General features: G+C 61.5%; 2 protein-coding genes across 3 annotated transcripts in view; both read right to left on the bottom strand.

Annotated features, from left to right (window-relative positions):
* Positions 1-2,005: 2,005 nt before the first annotated feature.
* Positions 2,006-3,641, bottom strand: LOC122466133 (tapasin-related protein-like). Its single transcript, XM_043548219.1, has 4 exons — positions 3,332-3,641; positions 2,917-3,216; positions 2,251-2,361; positions 2,006-2,067 (listed from the first exon to the last, which is right to left on the bottom strand). Exons 1-4 carry the CDS (start codon positions 3,639-3,641, stop codon positions 2,006-2,008), a joined length of 783 nt encoding a protein of 260 aa, XP_043404154.1.
* A 16,483-nt stretch (positions 3,642-20,124) lies between these two features.
* The window catches only part of LOC122466138 (tapasin-related protein-like), an 11,408-nt gene continuing 6,856 nt past the window's right edge, over positions 20,125-24,676 (bottom strand). For both annotated transcript variants that reach the window (XM_043548235.1, XM_043548236.1), the window contains one exon: positions 20,125-20,393. The gene's annotated coding sequence lies outside the window, so the exon portion shown is untranslated. The remainder of the gene's footprint in view (positions 20,394-24,676) is intronic.

Here is a 24,676-nt window from a genome sequence, read left to right as displayed (position 1 = left end):
CCCTCTGGAAGAGCTAACAGCTGCCCAGTCCTCCTCCCGGCCTTCAGGGCTAACAGCTGCTGGGCTCTCCTCCCCGCCGCCACGGCTAACGGCTGCCGAGTTCTCCTCCCCACCGGCAGGGCTAAGGGCTGCCGGGTTCGCCTCCCGGCCATCAGGGCTAACGGGTGCCGGGCTTTCCTCCCCACCGGCAGGGCTAACGGCAGCCAGGTTCTCCTCCCCACCGGCAGGGCTAACGGCTGCCAGGCTCTCCTCCCTGCCCTCAGGGCTAACGGCTGCCGGGCTCTCCTCCCCGCCAGCAGGGCTAACGGCTGCCGGGTTCTCCTCCCTGTTGGCGGGGCTAACGGCTGCCAGGCTCTCCTCCCCTCCGGCAGGGCTAACGGCTGCCGGGCTCTCCTCCCCACCAGCAGGGCTAACGGCTGCCAGGCTCTCCTCCCCTCCGGCAGGGCTAACGGCTGCCGGGCTCTCCTCCCTGCCATCAGGGCTAACGGCTGCTAGGTTCTCCTCCCTGTCGGCAGGGCTAACAGCTGCCGGGCTCTCCTCTCCACCGGCAGGGCTAATGGCTGCCGGGCTCTCCTCCCTGCCGTCAGGCCTAATGGCTGCTCGGTTCTCCTCCCTTCCGCCAGGGCTAATGGCAGCCAGGTTCTCCTCCCCTCCGGCAGGGCTAACGGCTGCCGGGCTCTCCTCCCCGCCAGCAGGGCTAACGGCTGCCGGGCTCTCCTCCCCGCCAGCAGGGCTAACGGCTGCCGGGCTCTCCTCGCCTCTGGAAGAGCTAACGGCTGCCCAGTCCTCCTCCTGGCCATCAGGGATAACGGCTACCCGGTTCTGCTCCCCGCCGCCACGGCTAACGGCTGCCCGGGTCTCCTCCCGGCTGTCAGGGCTAACGGCTGCCAGGCTCTCCTCACCACCGGCAGGGCTAACGGCTGCTGGGCTCTCCTTCCCGCTGGGCTGGCCATTTATCACCGCCTCCTGCTCCCTGCTGAGCTGGGCGCCAGGCACCACCTCCTTCTCCCTGCCAGGCCGGCTGGTGGACACCGCCTCCTGTCGACTGTGCTGGTTCAGAGCCGTCTCTTCTCCTTCCACAGCCGTACTGTGCTGGGCTGGGAATGTCACCTCCACCGCCGGCTGTGTCTGTGGGGAGGCTTCCCCCGCTCGCTCCTCATCCTGGGCTCCCGTCTCCCCCAATGGCTCCATGTTCGGGGATGGCCCCTCTGCCTCTGGGCCCCCCTGCGTGATCCAGGATGACGCCCTTGGGCCCACGTCAGACGCTTTTGATCCACAAAACCTGGAACTTGCTGGGAAACAAACCAAGCGGGAGGGTGAGTCTCCGAAGGGGCCCCACGGGGCCAGTTCCTTTGGCAGAACCAGAGCCCCCGGGTTACCCTGAGCCTGGGGGGCCACAGGCTGTCCCAGCCCTGCCTGGGAACAAAGGGTTAATTCAGGCCCCAGAGCCTCTGGCCAGTTCATCCATCCCGGTCTCCTGATATTTAGGCCCAGACTCTCACCAGTGTTTAGGTTCCTGGCCTCCATTGCGAGAACTGAAATGGGTTTAAGCTAGTTCCTGATTCTGGGGGGGCCTGAGGCATAGGGCTTGAGCCATGGGGGCTGGTGAATACTGCTGGCCCCACGTGACCTCATCAACCCCCCCCCCCCATTCAGTGTCCCCCCATCCTCCCACTGTGGGATCTACACGCACACGCAGCGGAAGGTGACCGACCCCATAGCGTGACCCCTCTGGAGTCGCTCTCCCGTCCTGCCCCTCACCTGTGACCCGCGCCCCGTCCTCCTGCTCCTGAATCTCGCTCTGGTCCTGGCCCTGAGCAGGTAACAGCGGCTGCTGCTCAGGCCCCTTCCCGGCATCGCTGACCCCGTCATTCGCCATCAGCACCGTGTCCTCGCCGCGCGTCTTGTCTCTGCTCCCAGCTGGGTCCTCGGGGGGCATCTCCACTGCTCTGTAAGGACCTAGACAGAGACAATGAGACACCCGGGGTCAGAGCGACCCAGGGGGTCAGTGTCGGGGGGTGTGGGAGACGCGTCCGGCTGGAGCTCGGGGCCAGGAACGGCAGATCCCTGAGAACAGGAGGGTGAAACCTCCCCTGGGGATGGGCCCTGCTGCAGGGGGCTCAGTCTGTAGAGAGACCCTCCAGCCCCGCAGCCCCTGGGGTGTCCCTGGCTGTGTCCCTGTCCCATCAGCCTCCCCAGACTCTCTGCTCCTTCTGGATCTCCACAACCATTTGACTGGGCCCGTGTTACCTTTCCGCGCCCTTCGTTGTCTCCAGCAGTAAATGGCTAACGCAGCCGCCATAACCAGCAGCAACCCGATGCAGACCCCGGTGATGGCCTTCGAAGAAGCCGCGTCTGCACCTGCTGATGAAGGAGCCAGAAAGTCAGAGTCCTTCCCAGGGCACTGCCCTCCCCAGGGGCCCCTGGGCCAGGCCCCCCAGCCAGGGGAACCCCAGGGCCAGGCCCCCAGCCAGGGGACATGGGAGACCCCAGGGGTCTCTGGGCTGGGTGTGATGGCAGAGTGTGGATGAACATACCCAGACTGGGCATCTCTGCAGGGCCCCAGCGCCTGTGAGCACAGGACAGACGGGTGCCCAGTGGCTGGGTCATTGGTTGCAGGGGCCGAAGGAGACAGGCCCTGGCCCAGCTCCTGGCACTGCAGCTCAGTGGAGGAGGGACAGTCTGCTGGGAGCAGACAGCTTCACTGCATTGGCCTCTAACCTGCCGAGACCCCAGTTCAGAGGTTAGTGGGGCAGCCGGCAGGATCTCCCCCAGCGCTCACGCCCCCCGGACTGGGGCTGGGGCAGGCTCTGAGACCCAGGATGGGACAGGGAAATCTCTCCCCATGGGCAGAGCATCAGGAAAATGGGGGACCCAGAGCCCCGATGGCTCAGTATCCCCCCAGCCCCCCCTCACCTGTGACAGCCAGGGGGAACCCCTCCCGCAGGGGCTGAGCCAGAGCCGCGTGGCTGACGTGGCAGGAGAAGAGGCTGCCGGAGTCGCTCGCGGTGGGGGTGAAGGTGTAGGTCAGGGTGAGGTTAAAGGTCCCGTCCGGGTTCCTCTGGGGGGCAGAACGGGTGGCATTGGTCAGAACCCGCCCGTCTCTCAGCCAGGCGACGGTGACGTCCTGGGGGTAGAATCCCCACACGTGGCAGGGGAAGGAGCTCGCTGTGTCTCTCCTGGCCGATCGCCGGGGGATGGAGAGTCTGGGAGCAGCTGGAAGAGGGAATGAGACGCCCAGAGTTACATGGAAGAAGCTCCACGAATCCAGCGCTGCGGCCAAGATTTCACTCTCCCGGGAACCAGGAACGTCACCGTTTAAGAAACTCACCTGTCACCTGCAGCTCCAGGTGCTGCTCAGATCTGTCAGACGTGTAGGTGAGGGTGCTGGTGTATCTGCCTTCGTCCTCCAGACTCACATTCCTCAGCCCCAGGGAGCAGTTCCCCCTGCTCAGCTCCCCCGGGAGAAGCCTCACTCTGCCCTGGTCAGTCGGCTGCTGTTTGAGGTACTCGGCCACCTTCTGGCCTCCCCGGGCCCAGCCCAGGTACAGTCTATCCAGACTGATGGGTTCACCCACAGCGAAGCTACATGGCAGCAGCACGTCCGATCCCAGCACGGCCCTCACCGGAGAGGGCCCCATGGACACGACCAGCTGGGACTCTGGGGGAGAAACACGCCGTGAGCTGGGCCCATTCCCACAAAGTGTGTTTTACTGAACGTGTCCACATGCGAGATGGTTCAGCGGGGACCCAGGGGTGCCGGCCTCACCTGCAGGCTGGGGGACGTGTCCGGGAAAGCAGTGACGCAGCCAGGAGCTCGGGTCAGAGTGGAAAAGCAACTCACCACCGGCTCCCGGAGCACAAAGGGCTCCTGTGCCTCTGGGAGGTGTCAACGGGCCCAGCAAGTGGGACGTTCCAGGTGTGATTTACCTCTGTACCTGGGGAGATCGGCACTGGAATGCAGCGCCCAGCTCTGGTGTCCCCACTTTGGAAAGGCCGTGTAAAAGTTGGAGCGGCTGCAGAAAACGGCCAGAAAAATTCTCAGCAGGCTGGAGACGAGGCCGGACAGCGAGGGCCTGGCAGGGCTCAGTCAGCTCATCAAACAGCAGGCTGAGGGTGACTTATCGCAGTGTATAATTTCATGTCTGGGGAGACAATCCTGGGTGCTGAGGGTCCTGTTCACCTAGCAGAGGAAGCCGAACACGACCCAGTGGCCGGGAGCTGGCGCCAGACACATTCACGTTGGAAATGAGGCACAAAGTGAGCTGCCAGGGTGCCTGCCCACCGGCACCAAACCCCCGGGCAGAGGGAGTGTGTGTCACTATCTCTGCATGGCTCCACCCCAGCCGCAAGGCCTTTCGGGAAGGGGCGTTAGCCAGACGCAAGTCACTGGGCCCAGTGCAGGGGTGCCCGGATGAGATTCTCTGGCCTGTGCCCCCCAGAGGTCAGACGAGAGGATCTGATGGCCCCTTCTGGCCATAAGCCCTGTGTCTAGGAAGCCGAGCGGGGAACGGGACCCAGGCTGGGCAGTGCGTGGGCCAGTGAAATGAGCCCCAGGCTGCTCTGGGGACACGGGGGTACAGACTGGACAGTCCTTTCCTTTGCACTCGCTGGGCTGGGGCGATCAACGCGCTGCTGGCTGTGGCTGGCTCAGTTCAGCAAAGAACCGCTTCAGAGTAACAGAGCCTGCTCCCGATGGGGGCACGGGGAGCGTTGCCTGGCAAACCCCAGCCTGGGTTTCTGCAGGGCCTGTCACAGCACTGAGCCCACACCGAGCGGGGCGAGCTGGGTTTGGTCACAGGGTGACGTTTGTTTGTCATTTATCCCCCCTGCCTCCCATCCGTTCCCCTCCAGGGTCACCGCTGGGATATCGTACCCAGAACAGACCTTGGGCTCCTTCACTGGCAGCTCCCTTGTTCCCCGTCTGAGTTCCCAGGGCCCCGACCCCCCTCTCCTGCCCCCGGGATCCCCCGCGGCTCTCCCATTCCCTCCCCCGGCTCCTATCACACCCTGGGGCATTCACACGGGCTCAGGGCAGACTCGGCGGCTGAGGCCGGGCAGAGATGGGCAGTGACTGACCCATCTGTGCCCAGGGCCCGTCCCCAGGACTTTACTCTGCTGGGGAGCCCCGGGGCCCAACCCTGCCCTGCCCTCCCGCAGGGACACCAGGGGGTCTGGACTTACTGGCCACCCCGAGGAAGAGGAGGGGGATGAGGAGACCCCCCAACTCCATGGTCCCTGCCCTCCTTCCCCACAGAGTCGCCATGTCTGGGGCTGTGAGTGAATTTGCTTTCGTTTTCCCTCCCACAGCAACTCACGCAGGGCCATAAAAGCAGGTGAAGAGGCAGGAATCGCCTTAGAGTCCCAAGTCCGTCCTGGCACAGAAACCAGCCACCGCCCCGCCCCGCCCCGCACAGCCCTGCAGGCTCGGGGCCGCCCCTGCTCCTCCCAGCGCAGAGGTGAGACCAGCCTTCCAGTTGGCCCCATGAGCCCCAGGAGAAATGGGGAGCTGCTCCCAGCAGCTCACCCACCTTGGGGGTGTCCCAGCCAGACCCAGCAGGGCCCCACAATGGCCAGTTCCGCCCTTCGGCTCCATTTCCAATGGCTCCTGCTGTGAGCAGGGTACCGGGGCCTCAGGGGGCAGGCAGAGCTGGCATTCACTATGGGGCACCTCGGGGTAACTGCTTCCTCCCTGCCGTCCCTGCAGCCCAGCCGTGACTCAGCCTCGAGAGCACGGGGTGTGTGTTACTGCCCAGCCCTGCAGAGGTCAGATGCTCCCTGGGCTCGTCTTGGACTCACAGGCTCAGGGCTCTGGAGACGCTCGGAATGAAAAGTCCAGATGGGACTTGTCCTGTGACACCCCTCAGGGCACATTGTCACTAGGGGGAGCCTCCTTGGCTGCAGTGCCTCCTGGGTCTGACCTCGGAGCGTCCAGCCCCCCGTTCACCCCATGAGCTCCCCGCAGCAGGTGCACCTTGTCACGGAGTGTGGGGGAGTCCAGGCCCTGCACCCCTTTTCCTGGGATTCACTGAGACTCTCAGCCAGCCAGTAAAACGGAAGGTTTATTGGACCACAGGAACACAGTCCAAAACAGAGCTTGTGGGTACACCCAGGACCCCTCAGTCAAGTCCTTCTGGGGGAGCAGGGAGCTCAGACCCCAGCCCTGGGGTTCCCTGCGTTCCTCCACCCAGCCCGAAACTGAAAACTAACCCTCCCCCCCAGCAGGGTCCCTCCTGCAGCCTCCATCCACATTTCCGCGCAGAGGTGTCACCTCCCCCTCCCCCTCCTGGCTCAGGTGACAGGCTCTCAGGTCTCCCAGTGAAACTCCCCTGCCACATTCCCAGGTCAACACTCCCCCCTCCCTGCTGCGTCACACACCTGGACGGGACCCCTGGGGCAGCCGGAGGGGCCCTGCCCCCCACTCCGCAGCTAGCTGTGACTCCAGCCCCCCACTCCGCAGCCAGCTGGGACTCCCAGCCTGCGTGTGACACAGATGGATTATTAGCCGACAGGAACCCAGTGCAGAACGGAGCTTGTTAGCTCAGAAAGCAGGAACTTTCAGCAAGGTCCATCTTGGGGGGGTCCTTGGGCTTCCCTCCTCCCTCTCCTAGTCCCTAACGAGGAGACTGATCAGCTTCCAGCCATCCAGCCTCAGTCACACCCAGCTGCCCCACCTCCGGGCTTTGTCCCCTTTCCGGGCAAACAAGTTATTTATTCCTTCTCATAACTCACAAACTAAGGGTCACCCAATGGAACTAATGGGCAGCAGGTTTAAAACAAACAAAAGGAAGTATTTCTTCACTCAGCGCACAGCCAGCCTGTGGAACTCCTTGCCAGAGGATGTTGTGAAGGCCAAGACTATAACAGAGTTCAAAAAAGAACTAGATAAGTTCATGGAGGATAGGTCCATCAATGGCTATTAGCCAGGGTGCGCAGGGATGGTTGTGAGGGGTTCCCCCCGAGGGTGCCAACTGGAACTGGGGTACCACTGAGGCCCCCTGACCCAGCAGCCTGGGCTTCCTCTCACACTGTGCTGCTGAGACCAGCCCGCCAAGCCCTCTCACAGGCTCCAGCACACACACAGGTAGGGACACACCCCACTGCAGTTACTTACACACAGGTTCTTTAACCAGCCCTGCATGGGACGGCACAGCTAAGGCACCTCCCAGTTCCCAAGGCATGCACCCCCCTCGGGAGTGTAAACCCAACATTATACCGTCCTGTGCTGTACAGGGAACTGTACGGCGTAAGTTCATGAAATTCAGCCCCTCCTTCAATGTGGAGAGGAATATGCAACAGCTTTCTGCCCAGAGTTTTGACCCCCACACCCTGGTTTTAGACAAAGCAAAAACAAGTTTATTAACTACAAAAGATAGATTTTAAGTGATTATAAGGGCTAGCAAACAGACCAAAGCAGATTACCTAGCAAACAAACAAATACGCAAACTGAGCTTAATATACTAACGAGATTGGATATGAGTAGCAAATTCTCCCCCTAAGTGATGATTCAAGCAGGCTGCAGAGATTCTTAAGGGGCCAGTTGCACTTGCTTATAGCTTAAAAGCCCCAGGTGTTGCTTTCACAGGCTAAAAATCGCTTTAGCCTGGGTCCAGCACTTCCCCCAGTTCAGTCTTTGTTCCTCAGGTGTTTCCAGGAGTCGACTTGGGCAGGGAGTCAGTGAAGAACCTTGATGATGTCACTCCCCTGCCTTAAAGAGCTTTTTCATATGGCGGGAACCATTGTTTCCAAGCTTAGCTCCCATACCAGTCAGTGGAAAAACACTGGTATTCCAAGATGGAGTCCAGCACCAGGTGACCTGGAAGTTGTCCTGTTTTGTCCTTTTTAAAACACTGGTGCTGTAATTAGCTTAACACGTGAAACACAAAGTTGTTGCAAACCAGAATGTTTTGGTTTCACCAGGTCGCCACTGGCCATTTTCATCATTTCAACACTTTGTTTTTCAAGTCCAGAAAAGTGTCAGAGCCAAGCAGGCAGCCTGCCCCTTCAAAGCACATCCGTACGGCTCACGCACCCTGCTCTGTGGGACGGAGCTTGGGGAGTCGGGGTTGCCAAGTGTCATGGAGTGTGGGGGAGTCCAGGCCCTGCACCCCTCTTCCTGGGATTCACTGAGACTCTCAGCCAGCCAGTAAAACAGAAGGTTTATTGGACAACAGGAACAAACAGAGCTGTGGGTACAACCAGGACCCCTCAGTCAAGTCCTTCTGGGGGAGCAGGGAGCTCAGACCCCAGCCCTGGGGTTCCCTGCGTTCCTCCACCCAGCCCCAAACTGAAAACTACACCCCCCCAGCAGGCTTCCTCCTGCAGCCTCTGTTCACATTCCTGGGCAGAGGTGTCACCTCCCCCTCCCCCTCCTGGCTCAGGTGACAGGTTCTCAGGTCTCCCATCCCCAGGGCACATTCCCAGGTCAACACTCCCCCCTCCCTGCTGCGTCACATCGTCACATCAAGCCCGCGCTGGAGCATCCACATTGCACTGTAAACCCAGGGCTACAATCTCCGGCCCCGGGTCTCACGGCCATGCAGCCCTCCTGACTCGGGGCTGCGGCTTGAGCTATGTCCATACTGCATAGTGACAGGGCTTGGATCCAAATCACAGCAGGGACTCATGCTCTGACCCACCGTGCTGTCAGGGTCCTCGGACCCAGGCCCTGAGTGCTGCTGATCCACGTCAGACCGATTTGTGTGGGGACAGAAGAGAGGCTTGGGCTCAAACCGGAGTGAGAGTCCAGACTTAGTGCGCTGTGTAGACACACACATAAGCGACAGCGGCGTAGGCTAGCCAAGCCAGGCCAGCCCTGTTCTGTTATCCGACCCAGCTGGGGGTGGAGCAAATGAGTATAAAAGTCAGCAAGTGGCTCTTCTGAGTGGTGGGGGGGGCTGCAGAAGGGCAGTTCCTCCTCTGGTCGCCCTTGGAGAAGGATAACTCGTGGGCAGTCAGCCTGGAACAGGCCCGAGGAGCGGCTGCAGGGTGATGGGCTCCCACAATGAGCCCAGAAGCAGAAGAGATGAGTGAGACAAGGCCGGAGAAACAGGAGAGTTCAGTGAGAAGCTGCAGGAAGGGACGGTTGCTTTCCATACGTAGAGCTGAAGAATTGAATTGTTTCTTTTTAATTACTATTATTATTAAGACTTTATTAATATGACTTTATTTTGTATCAAATGAATGAACAGAACTTCATGAGTAAAGTCTTATGAATGAAACAGCATTCATTCATAAAACCGGCTATCGCAATAACCAGCTAAATGGCAGTAAAGCTGCTTGTTAAGTCCCTGCAGTCCACACTTATTGAAAAAGTCCACAGCTGTTCGGTTCAATTCCTGCCCACTTGTTCGAGCCACAGCTGTTCGGCCGGCTGTTGTTGCAGTTTCAGATCAACTGCTGCTTGAATCACTGATCTTTGCTGTCTGGGTCACTGTTTTGACATTGTAACTCCTGTTTACATTTTGCCTCCCAACATTGTAAATTGTTCATTACACTTGTTTTGATAAGACTCCAGATTGTAACTCAAACTCCATTTTGAAATGCTTACTCCATGTGGCAAAACCCTGCTGTAACCTGATTAACTTAGTTCAGATCTGGGAACAAGGGATGGATGGATGATGGAATCACCCTCCAGCCCCAGCCTGTCCTGATAAAGTGAAATGCAAACAGCAACGGGTGAAGCTGCAGACAACAGCCCTGACAAAGTGAGAAAGGTCCACCCTAAAGGAAAAGAAAAAGGTGCGACTGAAACAAGATCAAAGTCAGGTCCCAGGCTGACAGTCACGTCTGCAGTTGACGGGTGAGAGGCAGCCTGACACAGCAAGACCGATGGACTCTGGATTCAAACTAAAGCCTACAAAAGGGACGGGGGAGATGGAAGACTCTGGAGGGTAACGTTCTGCTGCCAACATGGAAGGGCCTCGGTGCGCACCCGACAGAGACCCAGCCCTTCCTTGGGCCCGGCTTTCCTGGCCAGTGAGCCGCCACGAGCTACGAACCCATGCCACGAACTCAAGCCACGGACTCAAGCTACGTTCAGGACTGTAACTATCCAGCAGCTGCAGAACATTTGATGTGTGTGTATTTGTACGTAGGTCTTAGGTATTAGCTATTGGTTATAAATCAAATTGTGGTCTCATAGTCCCTGTATGGCAGGGGGCTGCTGGCCCCTCACTTACACTGAGGGGGATTTTTAACTGGCCCCTCTCCCAGTACCAAAAGAAAGGGGATGGGCTGAAGAGAAATCAAGATCCTGAGCCTGACAGTCCCCAGGGCCAATGGGGAGAGGCTATTGCTCCCACAGACAGGGCAGGAAGGCCAATGAGGGTGCCAGGAGCCCAGGTCCCGTCCTGCAGGCGAGCTGGAGCTGCCTGACCCAGAGTGGGGCAGAGCTAAGGGGAGAGCAGCAGCCAGAAGCAGAGGGGCCAGAGGAGGGGGAGCCGGGAGCTCGAGCCGGAGCAGCCTGGAGCCAGGTAGTGTTGCCAACTTTCTACTCGCACAAACCCAAACACACTTGCCCCACCCCTGCCCCGCCCCTCCTCTGAGGCCCTGCCCCCGCTCACTCCATCCCCCCTCCTTCTGTCGCTCGCTCTCCCCACCTTCACGCACTCGCTCATTTTCACCGGCCTGGCTTAGGGGGCTCGGGTGCGGGGGGGAGTGAGGGCTTCAGCTGGGGGTGCAGACTCTGGGGTGGGGCCAGGGATGAGGGGTTTGGGATGTAGGAGGGGGCTCCAGGCTGGGGGGTGGAGCTGAGGGGTTCAGAGTATGGGAGGGGGCTCCAGGCTGAGGCAGGGGTTGGGTTGTGGGAGGAGGTGTGGGTTCTGGGGTGGGGCCAGGGATGAGGGGTTCAGGGTGTGTGAGGAGACTCTGGGCTGGGGCAGGGGGTTGGGGGGGGGGGCTGAGGGGTTTGGGCTCTGGGGTGGGGCAGGGGGTTGGGTGAGGGGGATGAGGGGTGTGGGCTCTGGGGTGAGGCAGGGGGTTGGGTGGGGGGGATGAGGGGTGTGGGCTCTGGGGTGGGGTTGGGGATGAAGGGTTTGGGGTGCAGGAGGGGGCTCCCAGCTGGGGCTGAGGGGTTCAGAGGACGAGAGGGGGATCAGAGCTGGGACACAGGAGGGGGTCAGGGGTGCAGGCTACAGGAGGCACTTACCTCAAGCAGCTCCCGGACGCAGCAGCATGTCCCCGCTCCAGCTCCTATGGAGGTGCGGCCAGGGGGCTCTGCATGCTGTCCCATCTGGAGGCTCCGCCCCTACAGCTCCCATTGGCCACTGTTCCCGGCCAATGGGAGCTGCGGAGCCAGTGCTCGGGGCAGGACACAGAGCCCCCTGGCTGTCCCTACACCTAGGAGCCGGAGGGGGGACATGCCGCTGCTTCCCAGGAGCCATGTGGTGCAGAAGCTAGCAGGGAGCTGGCCAGCCCCGCTACACAGTGCCACCAACCGGCCAGTCAATGGCCGGGTCAGCAGCGCTGACCGGAGCCGCCAGGATCCCTTTTCCACCTGGTGTTCCCCTGGTCACCCTAGAGCCAGGAGCTGGGGCAGCTCAGACCAGCTTTCTTGATTAAATCACTTTCACACCCTTCGGTTGCAGTAAACTGCTTCCAAAGACTCCATGAGGATTCCTTTCCCGAGGGCTTTTCTATGCAACAATTCACCCCTCCCAGAAATTCTGCTCTTACCCTCTTCACCTAGGGCTTGCTCTAGAGGAACACGTTCCTGAGCAACAACAGACCCTTTCTGTGTCTCACTTACATCCAGAATTACCTCTGGCCCATCCGGCGGATTCCTACAAAATCCCCTTTCAGGAAAACTCACAGACTTCCTAGATAAAAGGTTAGAAGCATTCTCCTTCCCTTTGCCACACACAAGTTCAGGAATCTTTTCCTTCTTGCTACAGGTTTACACACCCTCAGTAGGTAACACAATCACATCACCTTCCTGCTCTCCTTGTGCCCTGGCTAGGATCTCACCCTGATTAGACAGAGTTGCTACACCCTTTCCCAGCCACACACTAGCAACGGGCAAAATACAAGTGTGACAAAGCGGGACTGTTCTTAATGTTTCCTCTAAATATTGTGGGAGTGCCTCAGTTTCCCCTATGCAGTTCTCAAGTATCTAGATGGTGGGAGAAGGGTGTATGGTCGTTGCAGAGCAGTAGAGGGCAGGTGTGTGCAGGGGTCTGGACACAGAGAATGGCCGACACCCTGTTTCCTGGCACCTGATGGCCTGGGCCCTTCCCCCCTGCAAGGTGAGAGCTAAAGGATGGGAGAACAAAGGAATCAGGTGCCCTCCTGGCCCAGGAAAGGGACAAAGCCCAGGGGAGGAGGGGCTGGGGGGACTTTCAGTTTGGGGCTGGCTGGGACATGGAGTGAAGTGCAGACGTGGTTGTCTGGCTCACTGCCCCCCAAAATGGACCCAGCTGAGGGGTCCCGTTCTCTGCACCTACAAGCTCTGTGTTAGACCATGTTCCTGTCATCTAATAAACCCTCTGTTTTACTGGCTGGCTGAGAGTCATGTCTGACTGCGGAGTCGGGGGGCAGGACCCTCTGGCTTCCCCAGGACCCCGCCTGGGTGGACTCGCTGAGGGAAGCACCCAGAGGGGCAGAGGAGGCTGAATGCTCCGAGGTCAGACCCAGGAAGGTGGAAGCCGTTTGAGCTGTGTGTTCTGCAGACAGGCTGCTCACAGAAAGGAGACTTCCCCAGAGTCCTGCCTGGCTTCGTGGGGAGCAGTTCCAGAGCATCTCCCGGGGACGCCATGACAACAAGCACCAGAATTGTCTGGGCTCTGGAGTTTTACATAGACCCTAACTGGATGCGACCTAGTTACAGGGCCATTCTCCCGAGCAGACACAAACTTAGGACCCTTCCCTTCCTGGGCTTTAGCTGAATCCAGAACCAGCTCTGAGACAACTGCACTACCCTCAACCGTCACAGGCTGAAAGGCCCCTTCTGTCTGCTCCACAGACAAAGAAGAGCCGGACACACTTTCTCCTTTCCCAGACACACAGCTTGGGATCTCATTCCCCTGGCCCCAGCACACAAGGCTGGTCACAGACAACTGCTTGGAGATCAGGGTAGCTCCCTCCATAGGCAAGTCAATACCCCTGACAGACACAGGCACGTTTCCTTCCCTGTCACAATTGTCCACCCAGCCAACAGGTAAGGTCCAGGGACACTCATCTTCCACTCTCCTCGCCTTCCCACCCTGCTGACTGGACAGAGCCATCAGCTCACAAGACTGCCTAGGCTCATCCAAACTTTCCTTACCAAGCACCTTGCCACTCCCAACAGATCCCCTGCCCTGCCTGTGTCTCCCCCCACTCAGCTGGGGTCTCAGCTCCCACTGTGCTCAGCGCTGCCCTTGCTGTCCCAGTGGGGTAGGCAGCGAGCTCGCTGCTTTCCTCACTGCATCAGAGCCAGCCTGAGCCCCCTTTCCGGTGTGCAAGGGGGTGGGGAGCATCTCTCTGTCCCACCCAGCCCCAGGGGTCTGGTTACAGGCAGGCAGGTAGCCTGAGCCTAGCAGCTCCTCCCTGCTGCCAGCCAGGTCATCTGCATTTTCACTGACGATTTCCCTCTCCGCTGATTGGTTCCCTGGATTCAAATTCAAACCCTTGGCCGTTACAGGAGCAGGGCCTGGATCCTGTCCCAAAGAGACAGTCACCCCCCAACAGGGTCTCACAGCTGATATCCTGGAGAACCCCAGCGACGAGCCAGCCCCACCCCTCCTGGGTCTGCACAGGGATCTGGGCCATAGGCAGGGCGAGGGGCTTCATCCCTGGGACCGTCATCCAGCTCACACAGCCCCTCAACATCTGAGGCTGCACCACCCAGGGCCTGACAACAGTTCTCTCTGTCCCAGGATCTCGCCACCCCAGGAACGTCTCCCCATTGACCATCACCTTCCGCTCCCACTGGGGGTCCAAGGGGCCTGGCCCCAGGAAACTCCACACAGACATATAGGTTGGGGTCGGGAGTGGGAGCCTGTCCACCTCCCCACCCATCTGGCTGACGGAGTCTATGGCCTTGGGACCCAGCAAGGGAGCTAGACACCGGGACTTTTCCGCAGGGTCCCCCTGGTTCAAATCTCCAGCCTGCTCAAAGGCAGTGAGGTGGGCATCCACATCCCCCCCTCCTTAACCAGGGGCAGCAATTTACTCTCGAGGTTCCCTGTGGAACTGGCCCCCCGGGGTCTATCCCCACTCACCCCGGGGAGGTCCCCTAGGCCTCTCCGCTCCACCATCGCCAGTTCATGCTGCTGCTGCTTCTGCAGCTCTTTCTCGGGCTCTCGCTGTCTCTCACAGTCCTCTTGCTCTCTGGGACTCAGCTCCAATCCCGTCCGTCTCCGATCCCCGGATGGGGAACCGGATCGCGAAGACCCTCGTCTGGTCGGGGACAGGAGTCTTAGGGATGCCTGGCTACCACCCCAGCTGCTCCCAGATCCTGCTATAGCCCCATTTGGGGTCAGGAATCTGTCCCTTAGAGCGGTCATCCTCCTCCAGCTGCACGATGAACTGTGCTTTGGTGAACTTTCCAATGCTCAACCCTCACTTTTTGCACAGGGTTACAATGTCCTTCTTAAGGAGACGGTGACAGGCCATCACTCCGCTCTTCCCAAGTTGTTGTGGACTCACAGGCCTGTGTGTTCTCAGCTCCCCACAGTTTCCAGGGAGAACCCCTAGTGTGCCAGCCCTTCTCGAGGTCACCCCCTCTTTGCCAGGGTCGAGCTGCAGACTCCTCCACCCCTGGGACCGCTCGCTGCAATCCCCAGGGAAACCCTGTTACTGCAAAAGTCCTTCTTTCTCCCAGGGCCAAGCCGCAGGCTCCTTCGCCCCTGAAACTGCTCATCGCAGTCCCCAGGGGGACCCCATTACTGCACAGTCCTTCTCGCTGGTCACACACTCCCAGGGGTTAACCGCCCCCCAAAACCGCTCCTCTCTGAGCCTTCAGCACACCTGGTCCTCATCAGTCCCCCTTCGTTTTACTGCTCCCTAGTCACTTACTGCAGGAAGCGCCGTCCACGGGGTGCAGTACATCCCACCGCTGCCACCAGTTGTCACGGAGTCCCCGGGCGATGCTCTGGAACTGCTCTTTACAAAGCCAGGCAGGACTCTGGGGAAGTCTCCTCTCGGGGAGCAGATGGTCTTCAGGACACACAGCTCACACAACTGCCACCTTTCTGGGTCTGACCTCGGAGCATTCAGCATCCTCTGCCCCTCCGTGCGCTTCCCGCAGCGAGTCCACCCAGGCAGGCTCCTGGGGCAGCCAGAGGGTCCTGCACCCCAACTCCGCAGTCAGACGGGACTCTCAGCCAGCCAGTAAAACAGAAGATTTATTAGACGACAGGAACACGGTCTAAAACAGAGCTTGTAGGTGCAGAGACCAGGATCCCTCAGCCGGGTCCATTTTGGGGGGCAGTGAGCCAGACAACCCCGTCTGTACTTCACTCCATGTCCCCAGCCAGCCCCAAACTGACTCTCTCTCCAGCCCCTCCTCCTCTGGGCTTTGTCCCTTTCTCGGGCCAGGAGGTCACCGGATTCCTTTGTTCTCCAACCCTTTAGCTCTCACCTTGCAGGGGGGAAGGGTCAGGCCATTGGTTGCCAGGAAACAGGGTGTCGGCCATTCTTTGTGTCCACACACCTGCACACACCTGCCCTCTAGGGCTCTGCAAAGATCATACACCCTTATCCCCCCACCTAGATACTTAAGAACTGCATAGGGGAAACTGAGGCACCCCCACGATATTCAGAGGAAACATTAAGAACAGTCCCGCTTCGTCACACCAGGGATGAGGGGCTTGGGGTGTGGAAGGGAGCTCGTGGCTGGGGCAGAGGGTTGGGGTGTGTGGCGGGTGCATGCTCTGGGATGAGGGGTTTGGGGCACAGGCTGCCTCGGGGCTGAAGTGAGGAGACATGACTCCCCCCCACCCTCTGTCCGCTGCAGGAGCTCGGGGCTGGCGGAGAATCACCTCTCCCCGGCTACAGCAGCTCCGGCGGGGCTGGGCTGGACTGCAGGAGGGGCTACTCCCCTGGCTGAGGCAGGTCCACGCTGGGGCCAGCAGGGCTCCTCTCCCCGTCGCAGTCCTGAGCCCCCGCACGGGGCTTAATAGGCAGCCACAAGGCTTAGAGTGATTCGAGGTTTGAGCAAGAAAGAGGCCAAATGGAGGTGTGTCCAGGGCCTTTTATAGCTTCTGCCAATTGAAGGGAAACCCATTGTTCTCACTGTGGAAAATTACAGGGAACAAGATGGTGTTTGGGGTCACCTGGGCAAGTCACATGTCCCTGGATGCTTCATTTAGTCATAGCAGAGGTCATTATCCATACGCCAGTTAGAACGTTCACTGGAAAGTCCATTTAGTGTTGACAGGCATCTCCCATTGGGAGTTAAGTGTTCTTTGAGGGGCCATTTAACTTGAATGGTCCCTTCAAGATGTGCAGGCTAAATACCTCATTGGTGTTACCACATGAGCAAACATTTGAAATACAAGTATATAGTTAACATTCATAACTTCAGATACAAACGTGATATATGCATAGAGATACCATAATCATATTCAGCAAACCATAACCTCTCCAAAGACACCTTACTTGACATACTTTGTACAAGATTTGTTTCAATTATATAACAGTGGTAGCAGCAATGATCTACATGGTCATATTTTAATCAGATAACATCACACCTCCACACTTGGATCCTGCTGGGCTGAGCCTGCATGCCCACACCGGTGCACCTGGAGCGGACGGGCAGGCCCAGCCCTTGTGTTGTGTCAGGGTTGGGTGCAGCCTCACCTCTGAGTCCGTGTCCTGGGGGGGAGCTGCACAGTGATTTCCCACCTCTGTGCAGCCAGTGACCTGTGTTCCCCACAGCCATGCTGGAGCCTCCACATTTATTTATTGACAAAATTTGCAGAATTTTAAATATTGTGCACAGAATTTTAAATGTTTGGCGCTGAATTCCCTCAGGAGTAAAATTCCATTTTCAGGTTTCAGAGTAACAGCCGTGTTAGTCTGTATTCGTAAAAAGAAAAGGAGTACTTGTGGCACCTTAGAGACTAACCAGTTTATTTGAGCATGAGCTTTCGTGAGCTACAGCTCACTTCATCGGATGCATAGCATATCGTGGAAACTGCAGAAGACCTTCTGCAGTTTCCACGATATGCTATGCATCCGATGAAGTGAGCTGTAGCTCACGAAAGCTCATGCTCAAATAAACTGGTTAGTCTCTAAGGTGCCACAAGTACTCCTTTTCTTATTCCATTTTCAGGCTCTGTGTCTCTCTGACTTCCTTCCTTCGTCAGTTCCCAGGTGAGAGAGACCAGGCTCCTTCCAGAAGCCAGACCTTTCTCCCCCACCTCCCGCCTCCCAGCCCTTTGTTCTCGAGCTGGGATCTCTGCCTAGCTTCCCTGCTGTGGGGTGGGGAAATCCATCCAGGTGTCAGTGTGCTGGTGATTGGGCTTTTCATTGTCTTCTCAGTTCTCCATTGATATGGCCTGGCCTTTCTAATGACCCATTCAGTCCGCTCAGACCACTGGGCAACACACACGCTCCTGTGGCTCTTAGCCTGTCCTGAGAGCAAACTTAATCCTCCTTCCCCCACCAGTAGCAATGCAATGTCTGAGGGAAACTGAGGCACTCACATTGGGCTTGTGGATTTGGTGTTTCCAAGCCCGTGCTGGAGCATACACGCTGCCTTGTAAACCTGAGTTCACAAATTGCTGGCCCCAGGTCTCACGGCTGCGCTAACACATCTGTACTGCACTGCACAGACCTTCTGACTCGGGGCTGCAGCTTGAGCTGCATCCACACTGCACAATGACAGGGCCTGGACCCGAGTCACAGCAGGACTCAAGCTCTGACCCAGCCCCCTGGCAGGGAGTGCTGCTGACACAAGTCAGACTGATTTGTGTGTGGACAGAAGGGGGGCTTGGGCTCAAACCTGAGTGAGAGTCCGGGCTTAACACGCTGTCCCTCCCTGGCTTGTTCCCCTTCCCTCCCTGCCCTGCCTCCCCGCCCCCCGTGCATTGGACTGTTCTTTCTTGATGGTTTTTCTCAACTTTTCGCCTTCCCCCATTCGCCCCCCTTGGCCAGCGTGTGATCATTTCGAACAGGACAGAGCCAAGGAGAAAACAGCCTCCTACAGGGCAGCCCCGCACCTTTCGCAGGGTGGCTGATGCCGTCTCAGCGAACAGCCTCCCTATCTCCCCGGTGCTCATGCGAATACCCCCCTCCCTGCAGACATGGGAGGGTGACTGTCCCTGTATCCCGTCCCCAAGGAGACTGCACCCGCCCGGTGCTGTGCGACACCGACAGCGGGAAACCCTGGGTTCGGGGTGTTCCGTTCAATACTGTCCAGGTGCTTGGTGCTGTCTCTGGGACCCCCAACAGGCCGGGCTGCTGTCTCCGCTACTCCACTGCAGGCCGGGCTGCTGCCGGGTCCAGAGCTGGCCCTGCGGGTCTTTCAGTCTGACCGGAGGCTGCAAAGCAAAGCAGTTGGGGAGCTCCTGGGCCAGCTCAGCGGGGTCGAACATCCCCCGGGCTCAAGTCCCTCAGCCCACACGTTACACCCAGGTTAACTCCCTCGGGCCAGAGGTGTGTTTTACACCCACCCCAGCCACACCTCCCCTCTGCTGGGTCCCCGGGAGCCCTGGCGGTGTCACTCCCACCACAAAGGGCCAAATGAGCGTAGCAGACCCCCCACCCCACCCCAGCTCCCGAGGCCGCCCCCACGTCAGTGCACATCCTTGGTTCCTATGGACCTAGCTGGCCAGATGGGGGCCCTGCTCCTGCTGTCCCTTCCTGACTGGGAACGGCTTTTAGCATGTCCCCATGGCACAGAGCTCGCCACACGCTACTGAAGGCCCACAAACCCCACCCCTGAAGGGGTCCGTGTCATCACGGGGGGGTAGGGGGAACTGAGGCAAGGAGAAAAAGTGACTTGCCAAAGGCCTAACGCAAACCAGCTACAGAGCTGGGAACAGAACCCAGGAGTCCTGACTCCCAGCCCCGCCCCCCCCATGAACCTCTGGCCTGCTCGGCGACCCAGCGGCACCCCCAGACTCACGGCGCAGGGTGTAGTCTCCGAACTCCTTGGTGCTCAGCGTTTTCCCGTCCACACTGATGAAGCAGCACCGGTGCCGGGCTCCCAGGTCCTCCGGGCTCCTGACACGAAACATGAGCGTCATGGCCAGAGTGGCGGAGCCCTTGGCCAAGGGCAGCGTCTGCGTCTGGATTTTGTACAGAGCGCTGACAGGAACAAGCGGCTGCTCCTGCCCCTCGCTCCCAGCTGGGTCACCCCCAGCTATGGGCATTAGCTCTTCATTTTGGCACTTTGCCCACCTGGCCTCCGTGCCCGCCGGACAGTGGTAGCCAATGCACACGAGGGAAACGTACTCCCCGGGGACCCAGACTTTAGGCCCCACGATGTCGCTCGCGGCGAACGTCTGGCGGGCGGCTAAAGAGAGCAAGCGTTGTAGAGACACGCGATTATTTATACCGCACCAGCGCCCCCATCAGGGGCCAGGGCTATGCTGCGGGGGGCCGAACAAAAAGTGGCCCCGCCCCAGAGAGCCTGCAATGGAGGTGAGGGCGAGAAAGGCCGGGGACACAACAAAGGCGAGGGGGAGCCCCCGGAAATGACGGGAATGTTCTGACCCTGGGCTGTGCAGGGGGCCCAGCTCCCCCGCTGCCTGGCCGCGGCTGCATGTCTGGGGTTGCCATGGAGTCTGAAGGGGGGAGCAGCAAGGCGCTTTCGGGGGGGCTGCAAGGAGCTGCTTGGGACAGAGATCCGGGACAAGCCTGAGCCGAGGTTGGCACTGGGTGGTGGGCTGGCAAGGGACTGCTGGGGGAGAAGGCCAGGCTGCAGCCATCGCTGGGAGATGAGGCGAACACCCGACGTCTGCGCTGAACAATGTGGCAGAGACGACTGAGCGTTCGGGACAACGTGTGCGGCGTGGAATTACTAGGGAGTACTGGGCGGGGTGCGGCGGGATTGTGCCCCTCCCCAGCCTTTGCCATGTGGCCTTTTGTCTGCTGATCACCTGTGACGTGAGGCCAGCGAAAGACCCAGGCTGGATTCTCCCAGGGCCCGCTGACAAGTTTCAGCTGTCTCAGGCCTTTGTTCTGACCCAGCGATGGAGCAGGGCCCTTGTGGGGATGGGGCGAGCGGTGATCTCTGGTTATGAGCAGGTGCTTTTGGGAGGGTTGTGGGGACCATGTGGGAGAGAGCATCTCCATGCTAACGCTGCTGATGTCACCCCACGGTGTGTCACGTTCTGTCCGGACGCCATTGAGGAGCCAGTTAACAGCGATGGCTTCTGGGTAAAAGCCCTGCACATCGCACGTTAACACCTGGGCCTTGCCTTGCACAAACGTGGGGGCGTGAATGTTCACCACGGGGGAGACTGCAGAGGGGGTTAACGACACCAGGTCCGTGCGAGTTGTTACACGGCAGCTCAGAGACAGACAGCACCACCCCAGGACAGCCCGCAGGGCCAGGACAAGATCCAGATCCCACGGGACAGGCAGAGCAGGGTGCATGCCAGGTAAGGTTGCCAACTATCTACTCACACAAAACCAAACACCCTTGCCCCGCCCCTGCCCCGCCCCTCCTCTGAGGCCCCGCCCCTGCTCACTCCATCCCCCCTCCCTCTGTTGCTCACTCTCCCCACCCTCACTCACTCGCTCATTTTCACTGGGCTGGGCTGGGGGTGGGGGTTAGGGTGTGGGAGGGGGCTCGGGACTGGGGCAGGGCATTGGGGTGCGGGGGGTGAGGGCTCTGGCTGGGGGTGCGGGCTCTGGTGTGGGGCCGGGGATGAGAGATTTGGGGTGAAGGAGGGGGCTCTGGGCTGGGGCTGAGGGGTTCGGAGTGTGGGAGGGGGCTCTGGGCTGGGGCAGAGGGTTGGGGTGCAGGGGGGAGGAGGGCTCTGGCTGGGGGAGCCAGGCTCTGGGGTGGGGCCAGATATGAGGGCTTCAGGGTGTGGGAGGGGGCTCCGGACTGGGGCAGGGCATTGGGGTGCGGGGGGGGGGGGTGAGGGCTCCGGCTGGGGGTGTGGGCTATGGTGTGGGGCCGGGGATGAGGGGTTGGGATGAAGGAGGGGGCTCTGAGCTGGGGCTGAGGGGTTCGGAGTGTGGGACTGGGCTCCGGGCTGGGGCAGGGGGTTGGGGTAAGGGGGGTAGAGGGCTCCGGCTGGGGGTGTGGGCTATGGTGTGGGGCCGGGGATGAGGGGTTTGGGGTGAAGGAGGGGGCTCTGGGCTGGGGCTGAGGGGTTCGGAGTGTGGGAGGCGGTCCCGGGCTGGGGCAGGGGGTTGGGGTGAGGGTGGGAGGAGGGCTCCGGCTGGGGGTGTGGGCTATGGTGTGGGGCCGGGGATGAGGGGTTTGGGGTGAAGGAGGGGGCTCTGGGCGGGGGCTGAGGGTTTCGGAGTGTGGGAGGGGGCTCCGGGCTGGGGCAGGGGGTTGGGGTGAGGGTGGGAGGAGGGCTCCGGCTGGGGGTGTGGGCTATGGTGTGGGGCCGGAGATGAGGGGTTTGGGGTGAAGGAGGGGGCTCCGGGCTGGGGCAGGGGGTTGGGGTGAGGGTGGGAGGAGGGCTCCGGCTGGGGGTGTGGGCTATGGTGTGGGGCCGGGGATGAGGGGTTTGGGGTGAAGGAGGGGGCCCTAGGCTGGGGCTGAGGGGTTCGGAGTGTGGGAGGGGGCTCCGGGCTGGGGCAGGGGGTTGGGGTGAGGGTGGGAGGAGGGCTCCGGCTGGGGGTGTGGGCTATGGTGTGGGGCCGGGGATGAGGGGTTTGGGGTGAAGGAGGGGGCTCTGGGCGGGGGCTGAGGGGTTCGGAGTGTGGGAGGGGGCTCCGGGCTGGGGCAGGGGGTTGGGGTGAGGGTGGGAGGAGGGCTCCGGCTGGGGGTGTGGGCTATGGTGTGGGGCCGGGGATGAGGGGTTTGGGGTGAAGGAGGGGGCTCCGGGCTGGGGCAGGGGGTTGGGGTAAGGGGGGTAGAGGGCTCCGGCTGGGGGTGTGGGCTATGGTGTGGAGCCAGGGATGAGGGGTTTGGGGTGAAGGAGGGGGCTCTGGGCGGGGGCTGAGGGGTTCGGAGTGTGGGAGGGGGCTCCGGGCTGGGGCAGGGGGTTGGGGTGAGGGTGGGAGGAGGGCTCCGGCTGGGGGTGTGGGCTATGGTGTGGGACCGGGGATGAGGGGTTTGGGGTGAAGGAGGGGGCTCTGGGCTGGGGCTGAGGGGTTTGGGGTGAAGGAGGGGGCTCCGGGCTGGGGCAGGGGGTTGGGGTGAGGGTGGGAGGAGGGCTCCGGCTGGGGGTGTGGGCTATGGTGTGGGGCCGGGGATGAGGGGTTTGGGGTGAAGGAGGGGGCTCCGGGCTGGGGCAGGGGGTTGGGGTGAGGGTGGGAGGAGGGCTCCGGCTGGGGGTGTGGGCTATGGTGTGGGGCCGGGGATGAGGGGTTTGGGGTGAAGGAGGGGGCTCTGGGCGGGGGCTGAGGGGTTCGGAGTGTGGGAGGGGGCTCCGGGCTGGGGCAGGGGGTTGGGGTGAGGGTGGGAGGAGGGCTCCGGCTGGGGGTGTGGGCTATGGTGTGGGGCCGGGGATGAGGGGTTTGGGGTCAAGGAGGGGGCTCCGGGCTGGGGCAGGGGGTTGGGGTGAGGGTGGGAGGAGGGCTCCGGCTGGGGGTGTGGGCTATGGTGTGGGGCCGGGGCTGAGGGGTTTGGGGTGAAGGAGGGGGCTCTGGGCTGGGGCTGAGGGGTTCGGAGTGTGGGAGGGGGCTCCGGGCTGGGGCAGGGGGTTGGGGTGAGGGTGGGAGGAGGGCTCCGGCTGGGGGTGTGGGCTATGGTGTGGGGCCGGGGATGAGGGGTTTGGGGTGAAGGAGGGGGCTCTGGGCTGGGGCTGAGGGGTTTGGGGTGAGGGAGGGGGCTCCGGGCTGGGGCAGGGGGTTGGGGTGAGGGTGGGAGGAGGGCTCCGGCTGGGGGTGTGGGCTATGGTGTGGGGCCGGGGATGAGGGGTTTGGGGTGAAGGAGGGGGCTCCGGGCTGGGGCAGGGGGTTGGGGTGAGGGTGGCAGGAGGGCTCCGGCTGGGGGTGTGGGCTATGGTGTGGGGCCGGGGATGAGGGGTTTGGGGTGAAGGAGGGGGCTCTGGGCGGGGGCTGAGGGGTTCGGAGTGTGGGAGGGGGCTCCGGGCTGGGGCAGGGGGTTGGGGTGAGGGTGGGAGGAGGGCTCCGGCTGGGGGTGTGGGCTATGGTGTGGAGGCAGGGATGAGGGGTTTGGGGTGAAGGAGGGGGCTCCGGGCTGGGGCAGGGGGTTGGGGTGAGGGTGGGAGGAGGGCTCCGGCTGGGGGTGTGGGCTATGGTGTGGGGCCGGGGATGAGGGGTTTGGGGTGAAGGAGGGGGCTCTGGGCGGGGGCTGAGGGGTTCGGAGTGTGGGACTGGGCTCCGGGCTGGGGCAGGGGGTTGGGGGTGAGGGTGGGAGGAGGGCTCCGGCTGGGGGTGTGGGCTATGGTGTGGGGCCGGGGATGAGGGGTTTGGGGTGAAGGAGGGGGCTCTGGGCGGGGGCTGAGGGGTTCGGAGTGTGGGAGGGGGCTCCGGGCTGGGGCAGGGGGTTGGGGTAAAGGGGGTAGAGGGCTCCGGCTGGGGGTGTGGGCTATGGTGTGGGGCCGGAGATGAGGGGTTTGGGGTGAAGGAGGGGGCTCTGGGCGGGGGCTGAGGGGTTCGGAGTGTGGGAGGGGGCTCCGGGCTGGGGCAGGGGGTTGGGGTGAGGGTGGGAGGAGGGCTCCGGCTGGGGTGTGGGCTATGGTGTGGGGCCGGGGATGAGGGGTTTGGGGTGAAGGAGGGGGCTCTGGGCGGGGGCTGAGGGGTTCGGAGTGTGGGAGGGGGCTCCGGGCTGGGGGCGGGGGGTTGGGGTGAGGGTGGGAGGAGGGCTCCGGCTGGGGTGTGTGGCTATGGTGTGGGGCCGGGGATGAGGGGTTTGGGTGAAGGAGGGGGCTCTGGGCGGGGGCTGAGGGGTTCGGAGTGTGGGAGGGGGCTCCGGGCTGGGGCAGGGGGTTGGGGTAAGGGAGGTAGAGGGCTCCGGCTGGGGTGTGGGCTATGGTGTGGGGCCGGGGATGAGGGGTTGGGGTGAAGGAGGGGGCTCTGGGCGGGGGCTGAGGGGTTCGGAGTGTGGGAGGGGGCTCCGGGCTGGGGCAGGGGGTTGGGGTGAGGGTGGGAGGAGGGCTCCGGCTGGGGGTGTGGGCTATGGTGTGGGGCCGGGGATGAGGGGTTTGGGGTGAAGGAGGGGGCTCTGGGCGGGGGCTGAGGGGTTCGGAGTGTGGGACTCGGCTCCGGGCTGGGGCAGGGGGTTGGGGTGAGGGTGGGAGGAGGGCTCCGGCTGGGGGTGTGGGCTATGGTGTGGGGCCGGAGATGAGGGGTTTGGGGTGAAGGAGGGGGCTCCGGGCTGGGGCAGGGGGTTGGGGTGAGGGTGGGAGGAGGGCTCCGGCTGGGGGTGTGGGCTATGGTGTGGGGCCGGGCTGAGGGGTTTGGGGTGAAGGAGGGGGCTCTGGGCGGGGGCTGAGGGGTTCGGAGTGTGGGAGGGGGCTCCGGGCTGGGGCAGGGGGTTGGGGTGAGGGGGGAGGAGGGCTCGGCTGGGGGTGTGGGCTATGGTGTGGTGCGGGGATGAGGGGTTTGGGGTGAAGGAGGGGCTATGGGCTGGGGTGAGGGTTCGGAGTGT

This window comes from Chelonia mydas, chromosome 6 (genome assembly GCF_015237465.2).
Source record: "Chelonia mydas isolate rCheMyd1 chromosome 6, rCheMyd1.pri.v2, whole genome shotgun sequence".
In the NCBI taxonomy this organism is placed as follows: domain Eukaryota; kingdom Metazoa; phylum Chordata; order Testudines; family Cheloniidae; genus Chelonia; species Chelonia mydas.
The sequence above is the reverse complement of the archived record's forward strand: the minus strand, read 5'-3'. Positions and strand labels throughout refer to the sequence as shown.

Bases quoted from the DNA above. Each gene is read 5' to 3' on its own strand.
- LOC122466133 (XM_043548219.1), bottom strand. From the start codon at position 3,641: ATGGGGCCCTCTCCGGTGAGGGCCGTGCTGGGATCGGACGTGCTGCTG. The intron at 3,217-3,331 runs GTGAGTTTCTTA...TCCCTCTTCCAG, and splicing joins CCTGGAGCTGCAGGTGACAG to CTGCTCCCAGACTCTCCATC. The intron at 2,068-2,250 runs GTAACACGGGCC...TCCTGTTCTCAG, and splicing joins ACAACGAAGGGCGCGGAAAG to GGATCTGCCGTTCCTGGCCC.